The 16,820-nt window shown below is 43.2% G+C and overlaps 1 protein-coding gene and 1 long non-coding RNA gene across 5 annotated transcripts in view; both read left to right on the forward strand.

Moving 5' to 3' along the window:
• Positions 1-12,869, forward strand: part of LOC307211838 (L-threonine 3-dehydrogenase, mitochondrial-like) — a 152,784-nt gene extending 139,915 nt beyond the window's left edge. For all 4 annotated transcript variants that reach the window (XM_079968933.1, XM_079968932.1, XM_079968930.1 and 1 more), the window contains exons 2-9: positions 1,939-2,131; positions 2,681-2,723; positions 3,135-3,205; positions 4,766-4,915; positions 5,020-5,192; positions 7,161-7,251; positions 8,774-9,043; positions 10,641-12,869. In XM_079968933.1, coding sequence (XP_079825059.1) covers positions 1,948-2,131; positions 2,681-2,723; positions 3,135-3,205; positions 4,766-4,915; positions 5,020-5,192; positions 7,161-7,251; positions 8,774-9,043; positions 10,641-10,789 — 1,131 coding nt within the window. In that variant the 5' untranslated portion in view covers positions 1,939-1,947 and the 3' untranslated portion in view covers positions 10,790-12,869. The remainder of the gene's footprint in view (positions 1-1,938; positions 2,132-2,680; positions 2,724-3,134; positions 3,206-4,765; positions 4,916-5,019; positions 5,193-7,160; positions 7,252-8,773; positions 9,044-10,640) is intronic.
• LOC307212113 overlaps positions 1-16,820 on the forward strand; it is a 150,771-nt gene that overhangs the window by 72,875 nt on the left and 61,076 nt on the right. The gene's annotated exons all lie outside the window — the stretch shown is intronic.

Consider the following 16,820-nt stretch of genomic DNA (forward strand, 5'->3'; position numbering starts at 1 on the left):
CCTTCAAGAAGCTGTAACATTAGGTATCAAGCCAGCAGGCATGGTACTTAATACTGTGTTGTGCGTGCGTTTATTTGTTACTTAGAAGTTTCAAAAATATGCCTCATACTGAACAGCAGGAATTTATGATAGAAATATGATTAGTATGCAATATGGTTTCTATTTTTACTGCAGTGATGTATTGTGATTTTTTTAAAAAAGTGTCTATGCTATTATATTACATCAGTGAACATTTATTATTGGTCTTCATTCTGGTCTTAACATTATACAGTGTTCTCTTACAATCAGAGCTAATATTAACTGATTCATAAAAATCATAGAATTGTAGAGTTGGAAGGGACCACAAGGGTCATCTAGTCTAACCCCTGCAATGCAGGAATCCTTTGCCCAATATGGAGCTCAAATCCAGAACCCTGAGATTAAGAGTCTCATGCTCTACTGAGTTAAGTAGGGTGTGCAGAACTTGATGGTTGTGGAAAAGCATGGTACAAATTTAATGTACAGTAGTCCCTGAAATGGAAGACAGGAGTGCCTGGCGTGCTCTGGTCCACGAAGAGTCAGACACGACTAAACGACTAAACAACAAAGTCCCTGAAATGATATGTTCTTCTGTAGCATCTGTTCATTTCAATGGGTCTTGTGCAAGAGAAGTTCATTGCATGCCGTGTTGTTAATGTAGTGTAGACCAGAGCTTTCCAAACTGTGTGTCGCGACACATTAATGTGCTGGCTGCAGTGTGTAGGTGTGTTTCGTAAATGCTCCCCGTGCTCTTCCCAGGGCCGGAAAGAGGTTAGTTTAACCTGTGGTTTGTTAGTAAAACTGAATTACTGTGTGGCAAAATGATGCATGTGTAAAAAGTGCGTCACCAACATGAAAAAATTTGGAAAGCCCTGATGTCGATTTTGGCTGTGTAGACCAGCAGACATGACAATTTAGCTGTCAGAATTGACTATTTGTTTTATTATAAACAGTTATAACAAGGGAGGGCCCTCAAGCAAATTTCCATATTGGGATAGCAATTTTTTGCTACTCCTGTGTTGATTCAGGCTCTTCCCTTTCTGACAGCGGCATGCCAGTGTTCTGGGGCGCATAGTAAACTGTGTTGCAGAGTCGAACTGTTCCAACTACATGAGTATTGTCTGTGACTGGCAGCATTTTCCCATGGTTTCCTGGAAAGACTCCTGTGTGAAGATGCAAAGCACATGCTAAGAACATAAGAGTTGCCATCTTGAATCAGAACCAAAAGCCCATCTAGTTCTGCAGTCTGTTCCCGTGGGAAGTCAACAAGCAGGGCCTGAATGCAATAACACTGTCCCTAACAACTGTTATTCAGAGACATTCTGCCTTCAATACAGGACATAGATCAGGCATCCCCAACCTGCGGCCCTCCAGATGTTTTGGCCTGCAACTCCCATGATCCCTAGCTAACAGGACCAGTGGTCAGGGATGATGGGAATTGTAGTCCAAAACATCTGGAGGGCCGAAGGTTGGGAATGCCTGACATAGTACACAGCAGTCATGGCTAGTATCTATCAACCAGCAGCTCTACCATTGAGCGTACAGTGGTACCTCGGGTTACATATGCTTCAGGTTACATACGCTTCAGGTTACAGACTCCACTAACCCAGAAATAGTACCTCAGGTTAAGAACTTTGCTTCAGGATGAGAACAGGAATCATGCTCCGGTTTCACAGCTGCAGCAGGAGGCCCCATTGGCTAAAGTGGTGCTTCAGGTTAAGAACAGTTTCAGGTTAAGAACAGACCTCCGGAACGAATTAAGTACTTAACCTAAGGTACCACTATATATGAGTACTCCCACTGTAGCTAATGAATTGTTGGGTAATTCAGGCAGAGCTGGTTTTTCTGAAGCGCTTATGAAAAATGACTGCTTGTGGAACCTCTTATTAGTGACCGTGAAATTTCCTTTTCTTCCAACAGCCTTGAAAAATGCCAGCCATGAGGAGCTTGAGCCGAGCTGTCAAGCAGGTGCTGCAGAAACCTGGCTGTGGCTGTCAAGTTGCTGTTGTGCCGGTTAGGTGTCTTGGTTTCTCACCACGGCAAGTAGCTTCAGACGCCAGCTTTCACTCAGTGTCGTTCTCTGAATCGGACCATCCACGGGTATTAATTACAGGTCAGTCTGCTGTTAAGCAGTACTCTGCAGTTGTTTTTCTCTGTTCTGTTTGTATTTCTTTGTATCAGGCCACCTGTATTGATAGTCATCTGATTATATGTAAATACTGGTTTAGAGAAACACTGTGAACCCTCTTGGAACCCTTATCCCCTTGTACACATAGGCCTGTCCATTCTACCTCACTCCAGACCACTGAGAACAGGAGCATTGCTCCAAATGTAGCCCTGGAAAAAGAGGGTTCAGCTTCCATCTGATTATTGTAGATGATGGATCATCTGCCACTTCTTTCTTGAACCAAAGCCCTCTTGAAATGCCAATGTTTTGTGAGGTAGTAATTTTGAGGTTTGAGGATTTAATACGCTACAGGTCATTCTTGTGCAGGTCAAAGTCACTAAAGTAAATAACCCATCTGTAGCTTCCTTTGATGGCTTCTGTTAATTGAGTTTATGTCTAAAGTTCTCAGTCTCTGCAGAACATAAAGTATTTTTATTTGTGTTGTTATAAGGCATAACATTTCAGGTGCTGTAAACATTTAATCTTGTTTTGTAGGGGGACTTGGCCAACTTGGAGTAGGACTTGCTAAGCTCTTGAGGTAAGCTGTAATTTCTATTTACAACTAGAAGTTCTGGTGCCCTTTTTGAAGATACAGGTTAAGATTTCCCATGAATGATCACATTTACTTGTAGTTAGAAGGTGAAAATCAGGCACATCTCATTCACAATCCTAAAGTTGTGCCCGGGGAAGAAAAGCAGAGAGGCAATGGAGATTGCATTGTACACTGATCTGGGTTGATCACAAATCTGAATCCATATGTTGTCGGCTGATGTTTTCTGATGCAGAAGGGTTGTCGATGCTGCTATTTCAGAGTGCAGGAACTTTGGGCTAGAAGCCACATCACCCAGCAAAACTAGTTCTGTTCAAAGAGTCTTGTCCAGAACCTATCGTGCTAATTAAAATGAATTCAGAAGAGTTGTTCTGAGTCTAATCTTTCTGTCTTCTCTAGAAAACGCTTTGGAAAGAACAATGTAATCCTATCAGATATTAGGAAGCCCCCTGATAATGTCTTTCATAGCGGTAAGTGACCAGATTATGATGAGAGAGCCACACTATGATTACATTCCAGCAGCAGTGATCCTCTTTGACAAAGGATCTTGAAAACTTAGTTATATGCTATATCTCACCTTCCTGTTTCTTCCAGTTCACCTGAATTTGCTGACCTAACCCTAAAAATAGGCATTTGGCATATTAAAATACTGGTGAATGTGTTTTGAAAGAATCTTTGCCCAACAATTTTCATATTTTCCATAAAACAAAGCCAACGTGTATGCAGTATAACTAGAAAGGGTTTGTGTTGATGCTAGTGCAACAGCAATTGAATTGACTTGCTTATTTCTGTGTGAACATAAATAGTAAACGAACGAAAGGACACCTGTACATTAAATGTATGCCATATCTAATCATGCTGAACAGGCAACAGTGTGATGTTCTGCTTTGAAGAGAGGCAATAGAGTTGAAAAGTGGAATGAAGAGACATCCTAATTTGTGGTGTACTCACTCATTCCACTGCTGCTTTTGGTTCACAGGGTATTGCAGTACTTCAAAACCTTGTAAATCCTGTTTGACAGTAGCCAATGGCAGGAAAAATAAATGAGTGTGTATTCCAGTGGAAAACAATGTTTTTATCATCCTTTTACCTTTCTTAAAAGCTATTGTCTGGTTCCAGCTTAGGGCATATTGTAAACCTTTATCATAGTGACCCCAGGCATGTAAGAAAATCCTGTGTGGTATTCCATGCATGCAGCTCTATATTTTAACCAACTCTTCAGTAGTTATACAAGCAGCATTGACAGGCCAGCTTAAGTGCTAGCTATAGATCCCTTGCATGCTTATCACAGCACTCAAAAAATGAAGTAACCAGTTTAACCAAGCTTCTAGTTTTGTATACGGTGTGGTGGGAAACTTTTTCCTCATATGCCTGATACATTTTTCTCTAAATCTCGCCATGCAATTTGCCTCGTCAGTGGTATTTTCCTGGTACAGAAGGAAACTGATCAAAGCAAAAAGATCTTCCAAATGGATGCTCAAACAAAGCAAAATGCTTGCATCAAATGAGATCTGGCTCTGTGAACAGTGCATAGCTTTTCAAGAGCTGGAGATGCTGTAGTTATGTCGTCCTTAGCTTTGTTGTGCATGCACTCATCTTTTTTTATACTTTGAAGGTCTCTGGCGAAATCAGTTTTGCAGTTCTTGTGCTGTTTCAAACAGTGCCTTAGTCAACTGAAACGAGTGTCAAATTTGGCCTAGCTGCTACGCAGTAGATGTATGTATGTTTGGGGGTGACTGTCATGGACACCTGCTGATTAATGTGCACAACTGATGGTGCACAACATCATGGTCAAAACATTATTGCGCCTGTTTGTAATGGATCGTTCTGTATGTACATGAAAGGATGCACAGACGTGTATATGAAGTTCATTACACATGCAGTGTTCTGCAGAGAACATGAGAATGGAATTCCTTGAGATTCTGTTTTCCATCAACAGGCTTTTGTCCAAAAGGCAGGTGACCCTCTCCAGTTTGTAGGTTCTTACGCTGCTTCTTACCTTCATGCTTTCACCTTCCTCCTCCTCTTAGGTCCTTTCATCTACTCTGACATTTTGGACTACAAGAACCTCCGTGAGATAGTGGTGAACAACCGGATTACGTGGCTGTTTCATTACAGCGCTTTGCTCAGCGCCGTTGGAGAAGCCAATGTCCCTTTGGCAAGATCCGTGAATATCACCGGTAGATGTCAGCTTGCTTCCTATTGTTTGTTTAGCTGTTCCTGCCTCCCTCTGGGAGTGTTAACGCTTGGTTTCAAGCCTGATAACTCTGTTTGCTGTTCCCAGGATTGCACAACATTCTTGATATTGCTGCTGAGCACAGCTTGAGACTCTTTGTCCCCAGCACAATTGGAGCATTTGGACCCACGTCCCCTAGGAACCCAACTCCCGATCTCTGCATCCAGAGGCCAAGGACAATCTACGGTGTTTCCAAAGTTCATGCTGAGCTCATGGGAGAAGTAAGAGTTGCCCTTTCCTTATGCAGATGCCTCCAGCCCTCTTCAATATGTGGTGGTGGTTCCCCTTTCATGAGCATTTGTCTGTGGTGTTGTGGATGGACAGTGAATGCTGCTAAAAGCACAGAAAGTGCTTGTTGTTGATGTTTAGTCGTTTAGTCGTGTCTGACTTCGTGGCCCCCTGGACCAGAGCACGCCAGGCACCCCTGTCTTCCACTGCCTCCCGCAGTTTGGTCAAACTCATGCTGGTAGCTTCCAGAACACTGTCCCACCATCTCGTCCTCTGTCGTCCCCTTCTCCTTGTGCCCTCCATCTTTCCCAACATCAGGGTCTTTTCCAGGGAGTCTTCTCTTCACATGAGGCGGCCAAAGTACTGGAGCCTCAGCTTCAGGATCTGTCCTTCCAGTGAGCGCTCAGGGCTGATTAAGCAGAAAGTACTTAAAGTTGCTTAAATGAATTTCTTGTATTTTGTTTCTTACCTGTACAAATGGCATCTTAACCCAAGAGAATTCATCAAATGCCAGTACAGTCGTACCTTGGATCTCAAACGCCTTGGCTCGCAAACAAATTGGCTCCCGAATGATCAAATCCCGGAAGTGAGGTTTTCGGAAGCTGTACATACTCCGCGGTTTCTGATTGGCTGCAGGAGCTTCCTGCAGCCAATCGGAAGCCGCGCTTTGGTTTCCAAATGTTTTGGAAGTCGAACGGACTTCCGGAACAGATTCCATTCGACTTCCAAGGTACAACATGCACTGTGGAACATTCCCTCTCTCCTCCCACTCCATGAAAACTGGATTGACACTCTTAACTTTTCAGGCCTTTTTCCATTCTAAGAGAGAGAATGTAAACAACAAACTCCTGTATTACCAATGACACTAGATATGTTTATGAAGGTACATGAGGCCACCACCTTGCTGAATAGGTCTGACTCTGGTTGGTTTGTGGATGGCCTGCCTGCCTGAGAGCCACATGTACATGCAAGTCCCGCTTTCTGGACACAATGCGTTCCCAGGAAATGGTTCGCTAGGCAAGTGTTTGCATAGCAAGCTGACGATTTCCAATATTTCCTATGGGAACATTTCTAATCCGTGATTAGTCCAGTCTCTCTCCCTGCTCCCTCCATGGTTTCTTCCTGAAATGGCTGCAGCCAAACAGCAAAGAAGAGATAAAGGAAAAACTGATTTGTCCAATCTCCCTGCATGGTTGTTTCCCTCCCATATGGCTGCCACAATTTAGCATAACATAAACAAGTAAGAAAGTGAGAAAACTCCATCTGCTCTGATAGCTGAATCTGTGGTTTGCATAGCGAGGTTTAGGTACCAGTTCTTCACGTTGGATAATTGCTTTTTCACATTGTGAGCATTCAGAAAGTGGGACCTGCATGTACAGTGGTAGCCCGCAAGACGAATGCCTCGCAAGACGAAAAACTCGCTAGACGAAAGAGTTTTCTGTCTTTTGAGGTGCTTCGCAAGACAAATTTCCCTATGGGCTTGCTTCGCAAGACGAAACGTCTTGCGAGTTCTTGAGAGTTTTTCCCCTTTTCCTTTCCTTTTTCTAAGCTGCTAATAGCCGCTAATAGCCGCTAAGCCGCTAATAGCGCCAAGCCACTAATAGCCGTGCTTCGCAAGACGAAAAAACCGCAAGACGAAGAGACTCGCGGAACGAATTAATTTCGTCTTGTGAGGCACCACTGTATGCTACTTTGGGTTCAAGTCAGGGATATAAATTTAATTAATTAAACAAAAATAGCTGATAGGTTGTGAAATGCTGTCATCAGACACAATTAATTTCTCAGTTTTGAAGGTGCCACAAGACTTTGTTGCAGCAAACGTCCATTTTTTTGCTCCTAAAATCAGTCTGTTTCCCTAATTTCCTCTATAAACATTTTAAGAAGCCACTAACACCAGGTAGCTAGAGTTGCTACTGTAGAAGAATTAGTAGCTAATTGTATCTTTTTTTTCCCTTGTTCAGTATTACCATTACAGGTATGGACTAGACTTCCGGTGCCTAAGATACCCTGGTATTATCTCAGCTGATTCCCAGCCTGGTGGGGGAACAACTGGTAAGGGGGTCAATGCTGCCTGGACAGATTAAGTTAGCCTATAAAATACAATAGTGATATTAAGAGGGAGGGGGGAAATGGGGGTCTTGCCTTAGATTATGGCAGAACATTTCATGTGCCGTAGGAGAAGGGAACGATGGAGGGAATAGGTATCTCTCACACATAAACACTCCAGCCGTTGTTTATCATCCTTTATTTCTTTCTCTAGTGCAGGAATAGCCAGTGTGATACCTTCTGTGGATTCCAACTCCCATTGGCCCCAGCCAGCATGGTCAGTGACCAGGGATTATGGGAAGAGTAGTCCACAATATCTGGAGGTCCTCATGTTAATAATAATAATTAATAATAATGTATTCCCCTGTCCATCTGGCCAGACCTTCTCAGCCACTCTGGGTGGCTCCCAACAGAATATTAAAAACACAATAAAAGATCAAACATTAAAAACATCCCTAAACAGGGCTGCCTTCAGATGTCTTCTAAAAGTCAGATAGTTTATTTCCTTGATCCTTGACATCTGGTGGGAGAGCTTTCCACAGGGCGTGGGTGCCACTACCGAAAAGGCCCTTTGCCTGGTTATCCTTGCCCTAGTCAGTAACTTAACTTCTCAACTGTTAGGGGAAATGGTATGTAAGGGAAGATGAACATCAAGGAGAGAGAGGCATTCAGTAGCTCCTTCTTCGCTGTGTGTGACAGAGATGGCCGTCTACTTGGATGGCTTTACAGGAGGAGTAGACAAATTCACGCAGGTGACTGCTGCCAGTGGCTACTAGCCACGATGGCTATGCTCTGCTTCTACAGTTGGAGGCAGAATGCATCCGAATACCATTTATTGGAAACGGCAGGAAGAAATAGTGCTCTTATTGCTTGGGTCCTGCTTGCCAGCTTCCTGTAGGTATCTGGCCAGCTACTGTTGTTGTTGTTTAGTCGTTTAGTCGTGTCCAACTCTTCGTGACCCCCTGGACCAGAGCACGCCAGGCACTCCTGTCTTTGACTGCCTCCCGCAGTTTGGTCAGACTCATGTTGGTACCTTCAAGAACACTGTCCAACCATCTTGTCCTCTGTCGTCCCCTTCTCCTTGTGCCCTCCATCTTTCCCAACGCCAGGGTCTTTTCCAGGGAGTCTTGTCTTCTCATGAAGTGGCCAAAATATTGGAGCCTCAGCTTCAGGATCTGTCCTTCCAGTGAGCACTCAGGGCTGATTTCCTTCAGAATGGATAGGTTTGATCTTCTTGCAGTCCATGGGACTCTCAAGAGTCTCCTCCAGCACCAGAATTCAAAAGCATCCATTCTTTGGCGATCAGCCTTCTTTATGGTCCAGCTCTCACTTCCATACATCACCACTGGGAAAACCATAGCTTTAACTATAGGGACCTTTGTCGGCAAGGTGATGTCTCTGCTTTTTAAGATGCTGTCTAGGTTTGCCAGCTACTGTAAGATGGGCCATTGGCCTCATCCGAAAGGCTCTTTTTATATTCTTACAGCTGCATTACCAGTTAACATTGTTTAACTTTCCTCGTCTCCAGATTATGCCGTCCAAATCTTCCACGATGCGATGAAGACGGGCAAGTTCCAGTGCAACCTCAAACCCGACACCCGCCTCCCAATGATGTACATTGATGACTGCCTGAGAGCTACCTTGGAGATCATGGAAGCCCCTGCCGAAGGGCTGAGCATGAGGACATACAACATCAGCGCTTTGAGTTTTACTCCCGAGGAGCTAGTTCAAGAGGTCCAGAAGCATATTCCAGAACTTGAAGTTTCCTACAAAGTAGATGCTGTCAGACAAGCCATAGGTCAGTACTGGGCTCTGATCTTTCGCTGCAATGTGTGTTCGTCTTGTTGCTGGGTCTTAAAATAGGCTAGATGTAGTTGGGTCTAGGTGTTCCTCTCGGCTCTATCCCATTGTTTCTTTTCATCATCATCATCATTTATTATTTATACCCTGCCCATCTGGCTGGGCTTCCCCAGCCACTCTGGGCAGCTTCCAACAAAGTACTAAAATACAGTGGTCTGTTAAACATTAAAAGCTTCCCTAAAGAGGGATGCCTTCAGATGTCTTCTAAAAGTCTGGTAGTTGTTCTTCTCTTTGACATCTGGTGGGAGGGTGTTCCACAGGACGGGTGCCACTACTGAGAATGCCCTCTGCCTGGTTCCCTGTAACTTGGCTTCTCGCAGTGAGGGAACCGCCAGAAGGCCCTCAGCGCTAGACCTCAGTGTCCGGGCAGAACGATGGGGATGGAGACGCTCCTTCATATGAATGGCACCGGGCTTTGGGCCAAGGCATGATAGATGTAACTAGCCTTCACTAACCTGGTGCCTTCCAGAACTTTTGGACTACAGCTTCCATTGGCCCCAGCCAACATGGCTGTAACCCACAACTTCTGAAGGCCGTCAGGTTGGTTAAGGCTGATCTAAGTAGTACTTAAAAGTTGTGAAGTGAAGGTGGGGGACTTGGATAGCAAGGCTGCGCCTGGAAAAACACATTTCAGCTGGTAGACTCCTATCAATTGGCATACAGTTGGTTTGGCAGATCCAAAGGTCTGACTTTGTAAGGCATCTTGATAACAAGAAAGGAGTCTTACAGGTGGACTATGTCGGATTTTATCCGTAGTGAGCAATGTAGGAGTCAGATCAATCAGAGGAGCATTCGTTCCTGCTAAGAAGAGTTGGTGGGTGGTGTTCTGCAGTGGTCTGGTGCTATATAGGCAATGGGGATGCTCAAATTTGCTCTTGGGAGACAGGAAAGCATTAAAAGATGTACTGGGGTGCGTGGGAAGCAGAGCCTCAAAATGGTATGGCAAAAACCACTGGGTTTTATAAAATAGTAAAATGTCGTCATAAAATGCGCAACACGTTCCAGTGAAAACCTTGCAGGGCCACAAGAATCTTGTCTTCCTCCCCGCACCCCAAAGGCAACATCTCTCAGTTAATGCCAGGTGAAAATTGCTTTACCTTGGGCCAAGTGGGGAAATGTGTGCATTGGAACCTAGGCAGAAGCTTTTCCTACTTCATGAAGGAGGTGACTTCAAATGAAGGAGGGGAGGCTGTGTTCCATAGACATTTACCATCACAAACAGACCTACAGATACCTTGTATATAATATATAGATCCCAGTGAAAGAAGGAAACTCCTCCCTTTGGAACATTATTTTTTGGTAAAGAGATGAGAGAAGATTTGTGCCCTCTCCCCTCCCTGATGCTTTCCTGTTTCAAAACTTCTCCCTCCTGAAGCTGCTGTTCCTTTTCTTTTTTCTTTTAAAAATAGAAAAGCAAACCCGGGTTTTTTTGAGGTGGGGGTGGGGAGAGCCACTGAAGTTATTGAATTAAGCATAAAGCGAGGAAAAATTTGCTTATGACACAATCTGTTTTGTCTTTCCCGCCCGTGCTACAGCTGACAGTTGGCCAATGATTTTTGACGACAGCAATGCTCGCCAAGATTGGGGATGGAAACATGATTATGATCTACCAGACCTGGTGAACACCATGTTCACCTTCCTCGACTCGGCCCGCTCCATTTCCAGGGTTGCCCAGGTCAACTGACTCTCCAGGTGTGATGCAGCCTCAAGTGATCAGCTGGCAAGACCTGGGCAGAGCCATACTGAGTGTTCATCTGTTTTGAAGTCTTGAAGCAGCACAGCACCAGAATACCATCTTCTAGGAAGGCTTGCTCATATCTCCGTTCATCTTTCTTCCTGTTTGCCCCTCATCTCCTGTGCACCCACATAGATAATTTCAAAAGCACTTCTGGGCGCTGTGTAGCTCCTGGGTTTCACAGAAAAACATCATTCCTGTCTCATAATGTGCAACTTGTTTGCCTCAGGCTCCAACAAATGTTCACAGGGACAGTCTCCTCTCCTTCTTGACTATCTCTTCCATATGATAAAATATTTGACTTAGTTACTGGATAATATTCTGTGGAATTGTATTCGCATAGAGATATTACAGGCTCTCACTCTCCGCACTTTCTGGAAATAATTGGGGATATTTCTATTCTGATAGGCTTTCCCACCTGGATAAATGAGTCTTTACTTTGTCCTGTTTTCACCTTGTTATAAATGTGTTTGCGTTATTGACTTTTAAATTATTTTATGTGCACATCTCCTTGAGACCTTACTCCAGGTTGCAGTTGATACATTGATTGAGGGTGTTGAGGATGACATGTACAGTGTGGGCTTAACCCTGAAGCTGCTACGATAATGGGAATAGACAGTGGGTGATCATTATGGGGAGAATGGACTCAATCTTATGGGGTGAACAGGTCATCTGTGGGGCTCACCTTAAGCACACATTGCCGGTCAGCTGAGTGTCCAGTTGTAATAATAATAATAATAATAATAATAATAATAATAATTTATTATTTATATCCCGCCCATCTGGCTGGGCCTTCCCAGCCACTCTGGGCGGCTTCCATAAAAACCAAAAATACAGTAAAATCACACGTTAAAAACTTCCCTGAAGTTGTGTTGATCATGGGGTGCAATCTTAAACATTAGATCCATCTGCCCTTGCAAAATAAAGAACAATGTTTATTCACTTCATCTTTTGGATAACATGGCTGCGGGTATAGGATGGTATACAGATTTAAGTGGTAGTAATAATAATAATGGCTGATGCCAACTCCAGGTGTTCTAGGCTGATACAGATTATCTTGGCCGTTTAGAGGGATTAAAATTTCCTTGAGAGTTAGAAATATAGTTATATTAGCATCTTTCACTTGACAATCCTTTTGGACCATGTCTGTAGGCTTGATATTTTAGACACTCAAAATATGGGGTGGGGAGAAGCTGGCATGGGAGAGGCATTTTTAACCGAGCTGGATCACACAGATGTGTTTGGCCTGATCCAGTAGGCTTCCTGCATTTAGCATCTTCATATAAGAAGTACATAACGGGCTATCTACTGCAACCCCCTCTCCCTTTCTCAGTTAGGTACCAGGATGCACTTCTTTCATTTGTTTCTTACCCAAAGAAGTTTTTTACTCATCTGAAAAAACTATGTGTTGCCATGTTCAGATTTTGCCCGTAATATTTACAGTTCCAAGAGAAATTTGAACTTCTGGTCAATTCTTTGTTGCCAAACAGTTCAAATTTTAAAAGATTTGGCCCAGTGGGTCTTACAAAGTTGAACTTGATCGAATACGTTTCTTGTTTTGCTTTCTCCATTTCCTTTAACTACGTTCAATGAACAATATAAATAAGAAGCAGTAATTCACGAGCAAAATGTTTCCCAGTGTCCTTTATCCTGTGATGGTGAGAGGTGAATAAGAGGAGGTGTCTATGTTAAGATTTGTAGAGGCAGTTACTGTTCATATGACGACACATTTAAGAGGGTTCTGTCATTTGGGTTTTGCCCCCAATGTGCAGTGCAACTAAACCCTGTTGGTTTACAGCTTGATGTATTTAGTTGGAAGTAAGCAAATCACCTCATTTTGCATCTTTCCAAGTTCTGCAGTTTTGTTTTAACAAAAATAAATTCCTGTTTCTGAGAAGAGCTTTGCTACTTGGCTTCTGTATCACTCATGTGCCAGTTTTTAGGATTTTGTCTTCTCTCTCCACCGCCCCCCCCCCCATCTATTGTAAGACATCAATAATGGTTACTTGAATAAAATCCTAAATGCAAAGGTGACTGTGTTTGCTTCTATTTACCCTGCAACCCAGATGTTAACTAGAGTCACCTGCTACCAGTGCTGTCTGCATTATTTAATTTCTATAGCTGCCCCTAGGTGAATATTTTCTTGGTGGCTTATAAGAAGAGCAACGCTAAGTTACAATATATTGAAATCAAAACAGGAATAACTTCCTGATAGGAAGAGCTGCTCAACATGGAGTGGACTCCCTCTGAAGGTACTGGACTCTACTTCATTTGACGCTTTTAAACAGGTTGGATGGCAATCTGTCAGGGGCCCTTCAGCTGTGATTGCAGGGGGTCAGACTAGCTGACCCTGGGCGTCCTTTGCATCACATCTAGGATATTCATGACTACAGACTTTACATATTGATCCACAGCAAATCCAGTGTGTGGCTGCCTGCTAGGAAAGGCTTACCTGGGTCAGGTGTTCAGGCCAGAGTAATAATAATTTATTATTTATACCCCGCCCATCTGGCTGGTTTCCCCAGCCACTCTGGGCAGCTCCCAACAGAATACAGTGGTACCTCTGGTTGCGAATGGGATCCATTCCGGAGGCCCGTTCGCAACATGAAAAGAGCGCAACCTGCAGCAGCAAGTCTGCATGCACGGGTTGCGATTTGCTGCTTCTGCGCAAGCGTGTGATGCCATTTTGCATTCTGCGCATGCATGAGCGGCGAAACCCGGAAGTAACCCTTTCCAGTACTTCCGTGTTGCCGCGGGACGTAACATGAAAGAACGTAATATGAAGCAAACGTAACATGACTGTATTAAAATCACGATAAAATGTCAAACATTAAAAACTTCTCTAAACAGGGCTGCCTTCGGATGTCTTCTAAAAGTCAGATAGTTGTTTATCTCCTTGACACCTGATGGGAAGGCGTTCCACAGGGCGGAAGCTACTACCAAGAAGGCCCTCTGCCTGGTTCCCTATCACCTCGCTTCTCACAGGCAGGGAACCGCCAGAAGGCCCTCGGAGCTGGACCTCAGTATCTGGGCTGAATGATGGGGATGGAGACGCTCCTTCAGGTATACTGGGCCAAGGCCATTTAGGGCTTTAAAGGTCAGCACCAACACTTTGCATTTTGTCAGCAGCAGAATGAATTATATTTGTATATCACACTTTAAATTGTGCTCAGAAACGTACTAGAAGTGCATTCCATGCTCCCATACTATATATAAGGTCTCTACACTTGAGTTCTCATTTGAAACATTCCTATTTTTGTAGCTTTTTTATAGTCCTTCATCTGTAATTTTAGGGAAACAACAAAAGGAACAGCACTTTAAAGGCTAAAAGGTTTGGTGCAGTTGCATCATTTGTGGTAATTCACCAAGGTTTAGGTGGTAATACAGTTGGTAGCCTTTAGAGTAAGATAAAGGTAAAGGGACCCCTGGCCATTAGGTCCAGTCGTGACCAACTCTGGGGTTGCGGCGCTCATCTCGCTTTATTGGCCGTGGGAGCCGGCGTACAGCTTCCGGGTCATGTGGCCAGCATGACTAAGCTGCTTCTGGCGAACCAGAGCAGCGCACGGAAACGCCGTTTACCTTCCCGCCGGAGTGGTATCTATTTATCTACTTGCACTTTGACATGCTTTTGAACTGCTGGGTTGGCAGGAACAGGGACCGAGCAACGGGAGCTCACCCCGTCACGGGGATTGAAACCGCTGGCCTTCTGAAAAGACACAACTTCGGAATCTTCGGAAGCTGAAAAGACACAACTTAAGAACTATCATCCCATCTCTCTTTTAAATGTGGATTACAAAATATTTGCAGACATTTTGGCAAGTAGACTCAAAAAAGTTCTAAATGAAGTAATCCACAAGGACCAGGCAGGCTTTCTCCCAGGTAGACATTTGTTCGCCAATACAAGGAACATTATTGACATTTTGGAACTTCTGCGAACAGATATAAATACAAAAGCAGTATTAATTTTTATAGATGCGGAGAAGGCCTTTGATAATATTTCCTGGAAATTTATGAAGGGAAATTTAAAAGAAATGGGAGTGGGACGGGGTTTTGAGAATGGGATTGATGCAATATATTCAGAACAAAAGGCCAAACTGATAGTTAACAATGTGGTTACAGAAGAGTTTAAAATTGAAAAAGGAACACGACAAGGCTGCCCCATTTCCCCTTTGTTTTTTATTTTGGTCCTGGAGGTGCTCTTGAATATGATTAGAGAGGACCGGTTGGTGGAAGGAATTCAGGTCGGAGCGAAACAATATAAACTTAAAGCTTTTGCAGATGACCTAGTTTTGACCCTGCAGGAGCCAGAATCTAGTACGAAAAGAGTATTACAATTGATTCAAGACTTTGGTCGGGTGGCGGGTTTTAAATTAAACAAACAGAAAACTAAGGTGTTGGAAAAAAATTTGACAGATACAGAGTCAGAACGGTTTCAGAGAGAGACAGAATTAAAAGTGGTTAAAAAAGTAAAGTACCTAGGGGTAAACATAACAGCAAAAAATCTGAGTCTATTTAAGGATAACTATGAAAAATGTTGGTCAGAAATTAAGAGAGACTTAGATAGTTGGACAAAATTGAAACTTTCCTTGTTAGGCCGAATTGCTGCTATCAAGATGAATGTATTGCCAAAAATGTTGTTTTTGTTCCAAACACTGCAGATTGTGGACAAGATGGAGTGCTTCCGGAAGTGGCAGAGAGACATCTCTAAGTTTGTCTGGCAGGGCAAAAAGCCCAGAATTAAGTTTAAGATATTAACTGATGTGAAAGAAAGAGGGGGCTTTGCCCTGCCAGACCTAAAGTTGTATTATGAAGCCGCAGCTTTCTGCTGGCTAAAAGATTGGCTACTTCTCGAAGACACTGACGTATTGGACTTGGAAGGTTTCAATAACGCTTTTGGTTGGCATGCATACTTATGGTATGACAAGGTTAAGATCAATAAGGCCTTTAAGAACCATATTGTCAGAAAAGCAGTGTTTAATGTCTGGACAAAATATAAAGACTTATTGGAAAACAAAACTCCAAGGTGGCTTTCACCTCTGGAAGCTAAGGCCCGAAAAAGACCCAATATGGAGGCCAAATGGCCAAAATATTGGGAAATACTAGAAAAAGATGGAGACAATTGGAAATTGCAGAGTTTGGAGAAATTAAAGGATAAAGTGCGAGACTGGTTACACTACGCTCAGATTAAAGAAGTTTTTAAAAATGACAAAAAGTTAGGGTTCCAGGTGGAGAAATCGAAATTGGAAACAGAACTGTTAGAACCTAAGACTAAGGTACTTTCAAGAATGTATAACCTGCTGTTAAAATGGAACACACAAGACGAAACGGTTAAATCGGCTATGATAAAGTGGGCACAGGATATTGGGTATAATATCATGTTTGATGACTAGGAAAGGTTGTGGACCACTGGGTTGAACTTCACTGCTTGTAACGCTTTGAAGGAAAATGTAATGAAAATGATATATAGATGGTACATGACCCCAGTTAAACTTGCCAAAATATACCACCTGTCTGATAATAAATGTTGGAAATGTAAAGAAAATGAAGGAACATTCTTTCACCTCTGGTGGACGTGCCCTAAAGTGAAGGCTTTCTGGGAAATGATATATAATGGGTTAAAAAAGGTATTTAAGTATACCTTCCTTAAGAAACCAGAGGCCTTTCTTCTGGGTATTGTCGGCTAGAGGGTGATAAAGAAGGACAGAACTTTTTTCTTGTATGCAACAACGGCAGCAAGGATACTCATCGCTAAATATTGGAAAACCCAAGATCTACCCACACTGGAAGAATGGCAGATGCAACTGATAGACTATATGGAACTGGCTGAGATGACCGGCAGAATCCGAGACCTGGGAGAGGAGAGGGTTGAAGAAAATTCGAAGAAATTCAAGATTTACCCACAAAAATATTGTAATTTGGTTGAATGTTAATAAGGATGCTAGATCACAAACAATTGAGCACCACTAAAATAGTTGGAATT

This window comes from Podarcis cretensis (genome assembly GCF_951804945.1).
Source record: "Podarcis cretensis genome assembly, chromosome: 3".
In the NCBI taxonomy this organism is placed as follows: domain Eukaryota; kingdom Metazoa; phylum Chordata; class Lepidosauria; order Squamata; family Lacertidae; genus Podarcis; species Podarcis cretensis.